The sequence below is a fragment of the Plutella xylostella genome, chromosome 20 (genome assembly GCF_932276165.1).
Source record: "Plutella xylostella chromosome 20, ilPluXylo3.1, whole genome shotgun sequence".
Classification (NCBI taxonomy): Eukaryota; Metazoa; Arthropoda; class Insecta; order Lepidoptera; family Plutellidae; genus Plutella; species Plutella xylostella.
In genome coordinates, this window is record NC_064000.1 from 3398650 (window position 1) to 3414843 (window position 16194).

The window sequence follows — 16194 nt, forward strand, 5'->3', positions numbered from 1 at the left end:
ATGTTTTTTTTAAGTTCATTTACACTAACATTCCTGTGAACACAGCGACCAAAATAAGCTATTCGTAATTTAATATAAAAATATCACGATTTTTGCCATTTAAATTAATCTTTTCAATTAATAAGATCAACTCAAATAGCAAAAACGTTTCCCTTACAATTATTTCTTTTTTTATTGTATTTGTCAATTTTTTTATTTTTTTTATGGCACCACAGCCATAAGCACACGACTTAAATTGTGCATATAAATAAGTAAAATCTACGAAAATCTAACGTTTTCAATACAAGTCCCATACGACAGGAATGGCATGTGCGTGAAATTATTTTTCCATAATAAAAACATTTGTTTTTTGTCACAAAAAGCGGTTGGTACGCCACAAAATTTAAATTAGCTATCTCAAAACTAAAATTTCCCCTTTGTTAAAAGTATGTATTAATTTACAATGGTCGATTATTTAACAAAGTATTTTAGATGGTGGTTGTGATGGTTGCTTCAAAATCACTTTTATTGGTTTTTTACTGGAATCGCCTCGCCTAAAGTCGTCATAATATCATTAGGTTTTATTGCAAATACGACTTCATCTACATTATAAAGTGTGTATATTTTTAATACATTCAACACTGAAGTTGAAAAAACTACAGCCAAAATTGTTTAGTCCAAAAAATTACAGAGCCATATCACAACCGTGCTACCAACTAGAGACTAAACTTATTAAGCTCAAACCATTCACTTCTGTTTTCAAAGTATAAGTTTTTAATTTTCTTGTACAGTCTGCCATACAGTTATGCAGTATAAGGCAGAGAAATCTGACCCTTCTCAGAAGCATTGTTACTATGAGAGGGGGTCAGGTTCTCTGCACATGACCGTACAGTCTGCCATGCAGTTATCTGACCCAGTTGGTTTAAGTAGTCGAACGTCATTTAAAATAAATACGGATGAACAGTTTGTGGAAACCAATGAAATTGATTGATTGATTGATTAACACAATAAATTGACTTCGGGTAGACATAGGTAAGTGTGTTAAGAAAATTAAAGACTTATAAATTGTGTATAGCTGAGGGTGCGAATTTTCGTGATATCAAATATTCGGAGCTACTTACAGACATTACGTAAAAACTATTTATATTTACAAAGAACACATCTGCACGTAAGTAATATTGAACTATACATCTTCTCACTTAATTACCTACCATGATTACAAAAATATGTAGTACTATAACCGATAAAAAACGTAGGTACTTTCCGATTCAACATAAAATTTCGGTAAAGTTATTCGAAATAGCACTGTTTAAAATAATTAATTACTTAAATGTTTATAAATAAGAAAGCGTGATGATTTTCATTCATAATGATGATATGATAACATAAAACAACACATTTTAAACAAATAAATTAAATATTGTGACCCATAATGTATACGATTATTCACAATATATGAAAGATCTCACCTATGATAATAATATATACCTAATTTAGAGCTAGACGAATATTAACAGTTCTAATATATCATATCTAACGCTAAATTCAGACATATTTATTTTCAGGGTAACAATAAAATTATATGTGGTACAAAAAAGTTTTAGATAAACATTTACCTTAACCATGTACAGTTGTACACACATAATGGGAATTTTCAGAAAAAAAAAACATTTGATTCTTTAAATGTATTGCGCAAATGGTATCTTAAAAAATATATGAGGTCATTTTTGATAACAAAAAATATCGTTCACAATTAACATATTTTTCTAATTTATATGATTAAAATATTATATGTATAAAAAAAGTGTCCTTTACCATTATTAAAGGATACAACTTAATATTATAATGATTTGATAAAAAAATAACACTTTACTATTATAAAGTCCGACCGAATGGCGTAGTGGTTAGTGACCCTGACTACCGAGCCGATGGTCCCGGGTTCGATTCCCGGCTGGGGCAGATATTTGTTTAAATACAGATATTTGTTCTCGGGTCTTGGATGTGCCCGTAAAATGGCAATAGGCCCGCCCCCTATTACATTGGGACTAACATACACTCTGGCGAAAAGTGGGTGCAGCAATGCACCTCTGCCTACCCCGCAAGGGAGTACATTAGTACAAGGCGTGAGTGCGTGCGTGTATTATAAAGTCCATTTCGGATTAAATAAACTTATATATTACACACCAAATGAGATCTGTCACTCACTTATTTTTTTTAGTTTTTTTTTCACAGTTTTATCACATTTTTTTTTTATAAATACTGCATCCTTTTGGGTGTTTTTTTCACGGGATATGTGGTCACTTTCGTATGTAATTTTTCTTTTGCATGTTGCGACATTTTCAAGCCATGTTTGTCTCAACGCGAATGAAAATTTTGGAGAAAAACTGCAATTTCTTCAGGATGTGTACTTGCCTAGGTTTGAAGTATCCTAGAAAACAAATAAACTTACTTTAGTACCAGCCTTTAAAAAAAGCATACATCACAAAAAATAACAGAACATACATGTTGAAATTTAATACGCGATCAAATCTAATATGTAGCATACTCTACAGGGTGTTGCAAAAAGGGTATACTAAGCCGAAACCAGCATGTGCAGCATGTTATATCTAAGCCCGAAACTAAAATCAGAATTTCAAAATTCGCGAAAAAAAAAATTCATTTTTCATAGAAACTTAGTTGGTTACGTGACTTTTTTACTATGGAGAATGAATATTTTTTATATACAAATTTATTACCAATTTTGCAACACCCTGTATAAAACTATGTTAACAGCAAAATCATTAAATTGTATTCTTGTCAGAGATAAAATGCTACCTGTATACAGGGTGTTCAAACTGACCTGATGACGTCACGCTATGGAGTTGACGCGGTAGGGCCGGCTGCCCTCCGGCTGGTACAGAGTGATCGACGCGATGTAGTTATTCGACATCACCTGAAATTGGCACAAATTAAAATTTAAGTTAACACTTCTTTATTTTTCATATTATAATGATTCTATATCTATTATATATAAGTAGGAGTAAGATGGAAAGGTAAGGTAAACCTAACCGTTTTACCATAAAAGGAGTGCTTGAAAGAAACCTACTTCTCGAATGATATATCAACTGAATGTTCTATACGTACCGCGTACCCTGGAAAGTGAGTAACTGAAAACTAACGAACTAACTAACTTTCTTTAACGAACGAGTACTGAGTATGTCGCACATTTCCGATATTGACAGATTGCGATGGGTCATTGTTAGGACCAAATAGCGCAGTAATAAATTACGTAGCCAAATAAAGTTTTGGTACTCGTTTGTCAAAAAAAATTACTATCATCTGTCTAGCTCTAGCTAATACTTTCACATAGGTTACAAACGCTGGATGCGCTCTAGTATATTGAGATTTCACTGGCATGCTACTCATTCTCACCTCAAATATAAGATCCTGGTAGTTATAACAGAAGGTAGATCCGAACGGGTTGGTGGTGTTTGTGGAAGAGGCTCTATTGAGCACCACGGGGCGCTCACAGACCCGAAGCGCGCCCGACACGGCCTCCCACTTGCTGTACGCCGTGATGGTCACCGGGCTGCTGACCGTGTCGACGAGAGAGTTCGGGTCCGATCTGGAATTTTAGAGAGAGGTGGGGCAATTGTAAGGGCTTTAACAAACCGCAAAATTATCTATTGCCGTCGTGGATAGCAGTATTAGTGGGACTATTAGACGTAGACTATTGTTACCGCTAGTGGTAGCGAATAACGATTTATATTATTTTATTTAGGTTTTTAGTGTGATAAGAGATTGGCGGAACTTTGATTAACGCCATCTATGGAAAAGGTTTGTAATGAATAGATGATAATGATGCTGGGAGGGGTAAGGTTTATCTGCCCACGATTGTACTAAGCCGCACTAATGAATCTAAAATGGCAGTTTTCACTGTTGTCTTATAAACAGTAAATAAATGTTGCATGACTAACATCGTTATAAGGTAGTTTATTTATCTTTGCATTAACCAGCCATTGAAAGATTCAATAATATTTATTGCTATGTAAAATGGTGTTGAAACTAACTTGTCGGGCTGCACTGGCAGCTGGAACTCGCAGCGGTGGTACATGTTGAAGTAAACTACACCTTGTGCCTAGTGCAATAGAGCTCAGACTCACTTGTCGGGCTGCACCGGCAGCTGGAACTCGCAGCGGTGGTACATGTTAAAGTTGTAGTGTCCCGGATAGTTGGTGTGCAGCACGAACTTCTTCACTTGGTGCGTGCGCGCGTCGAATAACACGTCCTGGGGGTGGAATTATCATAGATTAGAGAGAGCTGGCAATAGGAAATTTTGCAATGCACTAAATTTGAAATTTGAATTATTTTATTTTTTAATCAACAATATTATTATTATTATAATTATTATCAGTATACAGATAAATTAATTTATTGTAATTTTATTGGGTCTAGAATTTTATTATATAGTTTCAATTTATTGTATTTTGCAAAATTTCATTAATACATTTTTATTGGCCTAAATATTTGCATGCCTGTAAGGTGAAATGTGCTGAACTGATTATAAAATGTAACATCATATGTATGAACCACATTTGACGCAAATAAATGTCTTTGTCTTTGTCTTTGGCCATATAGCACAGGGCGCTAATAAGACGTGACAAAAGTTCTCCGTCGCGCTCACTCTTGAGACTGCGCGATGTGAGTGGCGGCGATGCAAAACTTTTGTCACGTCATAAATGCGCCCCGTACTAGCCCTTCTGGAAGTATCCGACTGGTCAGATTTGTGACAGAATAGAGAATATTGACGCATTATAATGTCGGAGCCCAAGATCTATGTACTTTGGGTCGCTGAGCCAGCAGTGAGTAAGTAAGTAAAGGCCTGTTTCACAATGTCGGGACAATTTGGCCTGTGGTAAGTTGCTCAGTATATCGGGTACAGTCCGGAGCAGATAAATCTGTCCATTTTGAAAATATAATGCTACCTCAGATAGGTCACATTTCTTTGCCCCGAGCTGTACATTGACGTGACGACGGGAATGTAACTATAGAGCTTCCACTATGTTATTGCATTTTTGACGTTTCCTTATGTCCGGTAAGTAAAGTTGGTTTTCCTTTGCACTCATCGAATATGTATGGGATATTTAATGTCAAAAACCGGCCAAGTGCGAGTCGGGCTCGCGCACAAAGGGTTCCGTAGCTTAAATCAACCTATCTCAAAAACTATAAGAGATACTTTGATCAAACCAAAAATCGTTGAAAGAGTTAATTAGCATGCATCACCTCTATTTTTTTTAGAATTTTATACCCCGTAGTTATAAAAATAGAGGGGGGGGGACATACTTTTTACGACTTTGAGAGCTGATATCTCAAAAACCGTTCACTTTAAGAAAAATGTTTTTTAGAAAACTTTATATCATTTTAAAAGACCTTTCCATTGATACCCCACACGGGTATGTACATCGAAAAAAAAAATTTCATCCCTCAGTTACATGTATGGGGGGCCCCACCCCCAATTCTTTTTTTTACTATTTAGTGTCATATTTTTGTAGCGGTTCATACAACACATATTCCCATCAAATTTCATCACTGTAGTACTTATAGTTTCCGAGTAAATCGGCTGTGACAGACGGACAGACGGACAGACGGACATGACGAAACTATAAGGGTTCCGTTTTTGCCATTTTGGCTACGGAACCCTAAAAATATAAATAAATAAATAAATAATGGATATAAGTACCTACCTACGTCACCCCCGGGAGCTTCTAATTTATTAATGTTTTCGCGTAGGTACTCCAAATTGATAACCCGTCACATCTATATAATAAAAATGAATTGCTGTTCGTTAGTCTCGCTAAAACTCGAGAACGGCTGAAACGATTTGGCTAATTTTGGTCTTGAAATATTCGTGGAAGTCCAGGGAAGGTTTAAAAGGTAAGAAAGGTAGGGTAGTGTAGGGTAGTGTAGGGTAGTGTAGGGTAGTGTAGGGTAGTGTAGGGTAGTGTAGGGTAGTGTAGGGTAGTGTAGGGTAGTGTAGGGTAGTGTAGGGTAGTGTAGGGTAGTGTAGGGTAGGGTAGGGTAGGGTAGGTTAGTGTAGGGTAGTGTAGGGTAGTGTAGGGTAGTGTAGGGTAGGGTAGGGTAGGTTAGTGTAGGGTAGTGTAGGGTAGTGTAGGGTAGTGTAGGGTAGTGTAGGGTAGTGTAGGGTAGTGTAGGGTAGTGTAGGGTAGTGTAGGGTAGTTTAGGGTAGTGTGGGGTAGTGTGGGGTAGTGTGGGGTAGTGTGGGGTAGTGTGGGGTAGTGTAGGGTAGTGTAGGGTAGTGTAGGGTAGTGTAGGGTAGTGTAGGGTAGTGTAGGGTAGTGTAGGGTAGTGTAGTGTAGTGTAGGGTAGTGTAGGGTAGGGTAGGATAGGGTAAGAGGCGGTATGAAGTTCGCCGGGTCAGCTAGTTATCAATATAAAATATCTTACCAGTCCCAGTGTGAAGTAGTTAAAGAAATAATCGCTGGCGGGGGCGGCGCGGCGGCGCGGCGTGGGGCGGTGGATGCGCATCTTGTCCTCCGCCTTGAAGAACAGCCGCGCGGGGGCGCCGAGCGCGCGGGCCACGGCCTCACAGCTGTCTCCGAAACGGACGACGCGGGTCACCTTAAGTTTGACGGGCTCTAGGGCTCTGCTTGTGCCTGGAGGGGAATTGGGGGTAATTAATAATGTAATATAAGGCAATTAATAATGTAAAGATGAGAGCTAAACACTTGTATATATTATATAGCCATATTTGTTTACGTGATTGTTGGATTCTATTGCAAACGGGTATACATCGAAGATTGTTGTGTATAACAGCGCCATCTATGACTCTTTATCGGAACTACATCGTACTCTCACTCAGTGGCTAACGACGCCATCTATGTTTCTATCTCGGAACTACATAATACCGTAAGTGAAGATGTGAATGAAACAGCGCCATCTATGTAACCGTCTCGGAACTACTCCGTACCGTCAGAAAACATACAGTCAAACTGAATATGGTCAGCGAACCACACCGTACCGTCAATGAACATGATTGTGCATGTGCATAACAAATTAACAACGCCATCGTGTTTCATACTCATACTGTTACAGAGCTTCCACCATGTTATTGTATTTTTTACGTTTCCTTATGTCTGGTAAGTAAAGTTGGTTTTCCTTTGCAGTCATCAAATATGTATGGGATTTCGGATGTCAAAAAACCAAAAAAGAATTAATAACAACGCCATCTATCTCTCCGTCTCGGAACTACACCGTAACTTCAGTGAAGATACGATACTGATGTTGATTCTGAAGGCAGAAATTTTAAATTTAGAGCTGTCAAAACCTTAATTTCTTTATTAAAATTCGACTCTATTATTGTTTCCGTAAATGACATAAAATGTCATTAGCTAGCAAATTTTTTAGTTTGACAGCGTTAAAATTAGAATTTCTGCCTTCAGAATCTACATCACTGAAGATGTATAACAACGCCATCTACACGCCCGTGTGGGAACTACGTCATACCGTCGGTGAACATGTGCAGGCGCAGCGCGCGCGTGGCGTGGGCCGATCGCAGCACGTCGCAGCGCCGCAGGTGCAGCTGCTGCCGGGAGCAGGACAGCGGCAGCGGCGGCGCGGATGGCGGGCCCGCTTGCAGGGATGATGACTGGGGGTAGGAGAAAATAAGCTGTAAGTGTATTGTGATATTAAATAATTTACTAATTTACTACTGTGTTTTCGAATAGGGGTATAATATGGCAAGAGCTGTGGTGAAGAAGAAAATTAAGAATAACAAAGGCATCCTTTAACAGTGAAGGAAAACATAGTGAGGTAGCCTACACATATAGATGTGGGAGGCCACTAACCCACAGTGGATCCGTGGATAGTAACTGGATGACAAAGGTCCAAGACTGGCTGTTATAACGCCCCTACGGATATAATATGGATATAGATAGACATCATCAAATGGATATAGTTATGTTCATACACCCCTCTCAGAATAGGAGGTCAAGTTTCTTCGTCGCAGACTGTACAGAATTAATAGAATATGACTTTATTGGACACCACAAATAGTAAAACTTACAAAAAAATGCTTATAAACTAGGAACAATGAACAATAGGCGGTCTTATTGCTAAGAGCTAGTATGTAGAGAATGTTACCTGGTGCTGAGAGCCGTGGTAGATGGTGGTGCGCGCTACGACGGGGGAGGCTCCGTTCGGAAATTGAAGCGAGCCTAAACCGTGTGCGTAGCCGGGCTGGGGAATAGATAGATAGATAGATAGAATATTCTTTATTTGTACGCAAGAATAGATAATACAAAGCTTAAATATAAACACATAGGTAAAAAAAGGCGGTCTTATCACTAAAAGCGATTTTTTCAAGACAACCTTTAGGTGGAAGAATATTTATGTTCAGATAGGGTCAAGTGTAGTAAAGAATTTATTAATTAATATGATAAATGATAATTTATTTTATTTCCAAAAAAGTTGTTACACATTTGTCACTTAAATCTCTAATTAAACCTATATTTATATTGTATTAGTAATTGTAGTCATTTGTACAGATAGTAGTTGGTTTGGTAGGTATAAAATTGAGCTGAAGTTAATATTTCTAAATACACTCACAAGAAATGAAAAAGTTCCACTTACAAAATGTCGATACCAAAATGACCGCGGTCATATTTTGATGCGCTGTTAAATGTACTTCAATATTGCGGATGGCATCATTAAGGTTCAAGTCTTTTCCGTATAGGAATAACTTTGTGCTATTGTCACTGGAACTTATTCATTGCTCGTGAATATATTTACTACCTCCACTAGTTATTACTACAATATGTAAAAAAAACGTTAAATAACAGTAGCAGATCAAGACGAAAACAAATAGTAACCACAAACAAACCTGGAATTTACTATCAACAGGGAAGTAAAACGACAGTCCCCTGAAGTTGAGCGCGAACAGATGGCGCTGCGAGTCGTACAGGCCGGGGTGCGTGGCGCCGAAGCAGTGCTCTACTTGCTCGATAGATGGCGCTATCTCGGGAGAGTTGAAACACATGCCGCTGGGGAAAAAAGAGGTTGGATTAATAGAGCTTTGCGGAAAGGAGATTAATTTAGCAAGTTTATTCATGTAGACTGATAGAATTATCTTTATTAATATGCATTTTTGACAAAAACTTTACAGTTTGCAACATTTTACGAGTTGTTTTATTAAAAGAGCTATTTATTTATAAAATCTAGGCGGGTACAAATTAAGGTATACAAGCTTCCAGTGAAGTCATGCTAATACAAAATTATTAAAATCTAAAATGACGGAAGACTGGTGCCGTCACTCTGTCTTTGCTTCTACTAATGTACCGGTGGATATTTTACATTGATTTCTTTACCATTTACAATCATCGCATATCTTATCCCTAGATGGCGCTAGGAACGCTGTATCCCTACTGGCATTGGAAAGTATTTAAAAAACTCACCTATATCTAAGTTTGACTAATTTCATGTTGTAGACCTCGATCATCTTGAGCCGCTGCGCTACGGGGTCGAAGATCAGGCGGACCCCGTCTAGAGGCATGTTGATCACCAGGTCTACTGCTAGAGGGTTCTGGGAATGAAGAGGACAGGATTTTTAGACAAGGTGATTTATGCTGATGCTGGATAGGCAGAAATGATGGAATGCGGAAGTATGGGCTGATTCCTGCAATGTGACGTTGTTGAAAAATATGTTGCTTAAGGCGGATTTTACAATGGTTAGTTAAATGTTAGGTATATGACGAATAAAATTGTTGGTATCACTGTCTTCAGACACGACAGCATCATAACTTATTCCCCAGATTTTTATCTGGTTATAAAAAATCTGCAACTTCTAACATCAATATAGGTACATGTATACGCGGATATTACACCCGTGCTATGATTCGTCACTGCATCGGCGTGTACGAAAAGAGTGACGCATTAGCTGTGTGTACATTAAAAGTGTATTAAGTAAGGTGAAGTGCGGTAATTGCAACTATCCGGTAATTGCAACTAACTTCAATAACTCCCTCTAGAGTTACTTCATTGTAAAACGACAGACTAAAATCAATTTTACATCATAAAAGTTCTACCCAAAAATGTGGATGGCGCTGATAGCTCAAGAATTGTGGGAGTTATAAAGCTTTTTGTCATCGGCCATTCTGAGTCTGCTGGAGTCGGATGGACATGGCGTGCATTTTTATTTTATAAAATAGTTTTTAGTGGTTCCTCGCAAGGTTTTTCCAAAAAAAAGTAAAAACTAATAACGGTAAGTCATTTTGTATGTATTTGTTTTATTCTAACACGATTGTTTTCCGAGTTTTCTGTGTAGTTACATTTACCAGACAAAAAATGCAAAGTCTGGTAAATGCAACTATTTTGCAGTTTTTAGGGTGGTTACAATTAGCTGCCAATTTTTGTATGAAATTGGAAAAAGCCAGTGATGGGGCAGTGAACATGAATATATCGATACAATCACTAATAATATAACACACAAATAAGAATAAAAGTTAAGCATACATTTTTTTAGAAAACCTGCAAAATTCCACCCGGCATCCTGCCTGCGGTAAATTCCGAAAACTTTCCAAAAAAATTGTAAAAAGGCTGTTTGATTAAACATAAGTAAGATATTTAATGTTGATTAATAAAAATATAGCTATTAATTTTTATCCCCGAGTTTTATTCTGCTACCATGGTCTTCTTGGCTTGTCGATGGCAGACACTACATGACTGTCGATAAAATTACGATAAAGTTCCCATCACTATTTTTGAGAAATTAGTTGCAATTACCAGACCCACGGCTAAACAGTAGTTTCATGCGAAATTGGTCGTAGTTACAAGGAGATAAGTGCCACAATCCTATGAATATTCTCTTAGTCTTTGTGTTTCAAATACACAATATACACCACACATAGAAAAATATGGAGATAAAACGATTAGTTGCAATTACCCGCCAGGAGGGGTAATTGCAACTATTTCTGCCTTTGCCGGAACTTTTGGCAATAGCTCTTTATTCTTCAGAGTTTTTCTTTGTCATGATAGTAGAATAAAATCTACATAAAATTTTGACTTTGGCATGATTTTACAGTAATACTATTTCCTTATATATAAAGAATTATCAGATGATGAAGTTACGACTTCAATATTTTTAGTTGCAATTACCGCACTTCACCTTACGTCCGGCGCATCCTAGGCTATCGACGATTGGAGCTAGTTTAGGTAAGCCCCAGTTTCATCATACTCGGTTAGATCATAACCAGGGATTACTTGTTGACTTTTAACACATCTGTCAAGAATTTAATATCAAGATGACGTATAATTGATGAACTTATCCCATGTTATGATCTACTTAGGGCTGATAAACGTTACCTGAGGAATAATTCTTATGCTGTCACATCTGAATATTTGTATTAGACAGTGACAGCAACAATTGACAACATTTCAAAATTTTATACAGTTGAAATTCGAAAACCATTTAGAGATATGGCTCTAATATTCACAAAAAAAAATGTTTCCGATTTTTCTATTGATTTATTTCAGAGAAAAACATAAAAATCTAAATTATCATTCGTGACATCACGATGTGGCATAATAATTAAACGCGCTTTTACTTCTAAAACATGAACAAAAAAAAACATGTTATGTCACTTTGACAATGACAATGACAAACGTCACTCAAATGTCTGTCACTTTTATGTGTCCTTGTCAATGACGGAAGTTTGTGATTGGTCCTTGCCACAAAATAAAGTTGAAGTTGAAGTTGATTGGTCCTTTGTTCATGTCAAGTTAATGTCATCCAACTTTTTTTTTTAGGTTAGGCAGGCAACGAAAATATTTTTATCCAAAGCCTCGACGTGACGTCAATCATACTATAAATATTTTGAACTTTGAAATTAAAAAAATATATTAAAACATAGAAATATTAAGAAATAAAAAAATACGGGTCATCTAAATTTGTGATATCTCGTCGAAAATAAAATAAAATCGGTGAGCATTTTATTTGAAATGTTGTCAATTTTATTCCTCAGATAACGTTTATCTGACCATTGAAAAATCAGCCCTTAATCGAGTATGATGAAACTGGGGCTAATACTTTCAAAATGATTGAAAAAATGGTCTTACCTGATCACTATAAAGTACTTGTACGCCTCTGATTGTGCCCACTTGGCTCTGTATGATGGCCACCGACTGCGAGAAATGCATCCCTGGAACATAAACAAACATTTTATTGACATAGAGCAAAATAATACAAAATGGTCTTCTGGGCGGATTTCTACAGGCAGTGTACCTATCTAATAAATAAAATCACACATGCACGCATTCAATTCTAAATTAATAAAATAAATTGGTACCATGGTGAAGAGGAGTTAGATTACACTGGTAGTTAAGTGCGAAGGTATAATACGCTGGGATTCAAACCCTCGTTCTTTACTTTGAGAGAGAAGTGATCTCACTCGATACGCCAGTGGGTAGGAAATAATAATAATACATTTAACGATAACTTCGACTTCATCATCATCAGTCCATGATCACCTACTGCTGGAGGACCTCCCAGACACCACACTACACCCCGTCCTTGGCCTTCCTCATCTACCCACCGGCTACCTGTCTCGCCTCATTTATCACTTGGGACAAGGCAACTCATCTCAACAGCGTTGCATTCAATTTCATATGTAGTGAAACTCGGTCGGTCAAGAGAACGTAGTGGAGGGCGTCCCACGCTACTTTTATCTGTCCGGTCTACACTAGAGAATTCGGATAATATCGGTAAAAAAAAACCACGATCAGTCATAGCTAAATCAGCTACATACCTACTAAGTATCGAAACTAAATCGAAATTATATCACACTTTATTTTGACTGATAATATTCAAGGTCGGATTACGCAAAACAACTATCTCATGTCAACAACCTGTTTACGTTATAGAGAAGTATATTTTTTTCGCGAATCGCTTAATTCTATTATTATTATCACTACGCGACTCCTACGCATTTCCTTCAAGGTCAATGTCGGATGGCATCGACTGTATTTAGGTGAAGGAAAACATGATGAGGAAATCTGTCTTGTTGTGCTCAGTGCTACTTTAGGTAATCCTATGACGCAATTAGGATTAGGATCTCTCAGGTTGCCTGTAAGAGATCGCTATTAGCGATAAGGCCGCCTATTGTGCATTGCTCCTAGTTTATAGGTATTCTTTGTATGTTTTTAATATTTAAGTATGGTGACCAATAAAAATACATTCTATTCTATTAAGTATATTCTCTCAGGCACAGATATTGTATCTTCAGATAGATATTTATCAGATAAAGGTTACAGATAGTGAGTTAGCCAGGAATCGAACCAGGAACTATTCAGTTGGTGACTTACACCATGCACAAACTGTTGTTGCAATGTAATGTATGTGGACTGAAAATTAAAAATATAGTTTTGTTTCGCATATCCCATATAGCCAGCTCCAGTTATCCAATAGCAAAGTCATGTTTAAAAGAGAGAACAAAGTAAAAAGCACTTTTATTCCTTTTAAAAATAAAAGAATGTCTACACACTCGTATCTGAATACTAGTAGGTATTAATGTAAGTACTTTAACAGTTTGTATGGTTAAAAGAATAACATCTGACAACAAACTTAAAGGAAACAAGTGCTTACTGTAAGTTTAATTTAGTGTATTATACTGTATACTTCACAAGTGCCTACTTACTGCATAGTATAACTCATACAGGTTTGACGTACATGTGCATAAGTAATAAATACTACACAATGTAAACAAGTATCTAGCATACTACAAAACTGTTTTGTCTATGTTTTAACAGCTGCGGGTCATGTTGTTGTAGTTGTATTCATGTCGGCAATGAAAGGTCAACATATTTATTGCAAGTATGAATTACCCTAATTTACCTGCATTAGGCAAATTTTATGAGAAATTAAATTAAATTATATCTACATACTGAAATAGAAAACATATAAATTAGCCATAGAATATGTTTATATAGAAAAATACATGATAAATATATATTATTAATTTAATTGAATGTGTCGTAAAGCAAGTCTGGCTGATAAGAAAAAATTAAATAAACCATTTTAACTCTTATTACACTGTGAGACAGTCCAAAATGGCTGATTATGTGATTTTAAGTTACATTTTTATTTTGTAAGTTTTAAAAGTGTAATAGCCTCTGTCATTATCCTCTTATCAATTGGTTTTTAAATTAACATTATACATTTACTTTCCTTGTAATTGAGTGTGTTTACTGCCCACTACCTACCCATCTAAGTACCTATCAGAGTATTTATTTATTACTCTTTTTAATACCATCATCATCTTTTTACAAAGGTAAGAGATTAAAAAAGGCCAAATATTGCACATTTTTTAAGTTTACAATTAACTGTTGATGAACTGTTCAGAATCTGTCAATTAAGTATGTGACATAAAAAAACAGACCTTAGGTATTTTATGAAAACCTTTAAAGCCTTTATCTGGAATATATGGATGGTGTACATTCTATTAGTGTGGTTCAGGTTAGATCCATTAAAATAATCAAGTTATAGTTTTTATGTGTAAACAAATTGATTGATATAGGTAATTATTAGCCATTAGTCATAGGTACAACTACTTACTAAGTATAAAGATCTCATAAATATAAAATGATAGCATGATGCAATTAAAGAAAACTATCAAAGTACCTATTTAAGTTAAACAGCAACCTTCGCCATAAATTTCGATATTTTCACCTGTTTGGTGCAAAGGTAGAGATGATGAAATACCTAATCATTAGATGAATGGAAAATATTTCAGGAATTTCAGGCAAAGCCACCAAAATAGAAACCATGAAAACTATTTGTGGTTTCACAAAAACGACGCGCATTTCACGGTCAACTATGACACTGTGTTTAACAATAAAAGCTAAATAAACATCGAGCAACACAACAAAGGCTGGCGTCGCCCCTCTGACTTTCCACTCTTGAAAATCAATGTTAACCAAGTGTAACATGCGAAATGTATGATGAAACTATTTCCCTGACTGACCACCTTTACGATAAAAACAACATAAACACAATTGCGTAAGACGCGTCCGGTGAAAATACAACGCAAAATCTTGACGTGAAAACATCTACGGGCATTCGCTTACCGAGCACAAATTCCCAGGAATCGCAGCCCAGGGAGCGCTCGGGGACTATTTCCAGGTCCAACATTGTGCCAGATACACTGATTACACTATTTTTTATCACACTTTCACTTCAAAAACTGTTATTTTATCCTAAACTACGCTATTACGTTTTCTTTCTTTGTTTGCCAACTTTAGTTTTCAACCATTTTGTATTTGTCAGCGAACTGTCACTTCACTATAAACAGCTGATTGTATATTGCCAGGGCCGTACTATTAAGCCCCATCCATACGCTTGCTGTTTGTCACAAACACGGCAAACAGCAAACAAAGTCACAAACACCAACCACAATCACCGAACACAAACAGCCATCCACATGCTCGGCGACTAGGGATGTCGAAAGTGAAAAAAAATATCGATATTTCGATATATCGATATTTTCTTTTATATCGTTACTGAAATCGATATATCGAAAAAAAAATATCGATATATCGATATATCGGTAGCTTAATAGGAATAAAACCTTGCGAAATCAAATTCCTTTATTATAAAATAAAAACTATTTTTTAAACTGTCACTTTGTGCCAGTGTCATGTATTTACACTCTCGCTCGCTACACGGTTGCGAGCTAGTATCGCCGCATTGCGTTGTGACGCAAACAAAAGGGTATTTGTTAAGGTTATTTTATTGTTAAATGAAAAATATATCGATTTTGATACTTTTTCGATACTTGATTATTTATATCGATGTATCGATATATCGGTTTACAATATATCGTCGGAAAATATCGATATATTTATAAAAATATATCGATATATCGATACATCGATATTATTTCGCCATCCCTACGGCGAACGCTCATAACATTCCGAACCGGCAAACACGGCGGACGACGAGCTATTACTTTCGGGTTGACATATTTTTATTATATAAATTAAAGCAAGAGAAAGAAAAAAGTAAAATAAGAAGAAAGCAAAGACGATGGTGGGATAATAATAATAATTAAAAAAAAAACTGACTTCTTCTTTTTAATTATTATTTTATTTTATAGTTGTTAGTTTATTTGCAATAATTTTTAATTAAAAGTAAGATGCAAATGATACCAAAAAGTCCTACTAATCAAT

At 36.3% G+C, this 16194-nt stretch overlaps 1 protein-coding gene across 2 annotated transcripts; it reads right to left on the minus strand.

Annotated features, from left to right (window-relative positions):
• Window positions 1-2301: 2301 nt before the first annotated feature.
• On the minus strand, window positions 2302-15327 carry LOC105388885 (PHAF1 protein CG7083). Of its 2 annotated transcripts, none has more exons than XM_048628146.1 (11): window positions 15094-15327; window positions 12088-12170; window positions 9429-9556; window positions 8858-9017; window positions 8119-8214; window positions 7483-7624; window positions 6424-6632; window positions 4122-4246; window positions 3391-3583; window positions 2819-2911; window positions 2302-2407 (listed from the first exon to the last, which is right to left on the minus strand). In XM_048628146.1, exons 1-10 carry the CDS (start codon window positions 15155-15157, stop codon window positions 2828-2830), a joined length of 1284 nt encoding a protein of 427 aa, XP_048484103.1. In that variant the 5' UTR covers window positions 15158-15327; the 3' UTR covers window positions 2302-2407; window positions 2819-2827. The 2 variants fall into 2 exon arrangements, with proteins under 2 accessions (XP_048484103.1, XP_048484104.1); XM_048628147.1 differs by lacking the exon at window positions 15094-15327 and adding an exon at window positions 14648-15050.
• Window positions 15328-16194: the final 867 nt, after the last annotated feature.

Excerpts from the sequence above, each read along its gene's own strand:
- LOC105388885 (XM_048628146.1), bottom strand. The coding sequence starts at position 15,157 with ATGTTGGACCTGGAAATAGTCCCCGAGCGCTCCCTGGGCTGCGATTCC. Across the intron at positions 6,633-7,482 it reads CCTGCACATGTTCACCGACG|GCACAAGCAGAGCCCTAGAG; the intron begins GTATGACGTAGT and ends ATTCCCCTCCAG. Across the intron at positions 2,912-3,390 it reads ACCAGGATCTTATATTTGAG|GTGATGTCGAATAACTACAT; the intron begins GTGAGAATGAGT and ends TGCCAATTTCAG.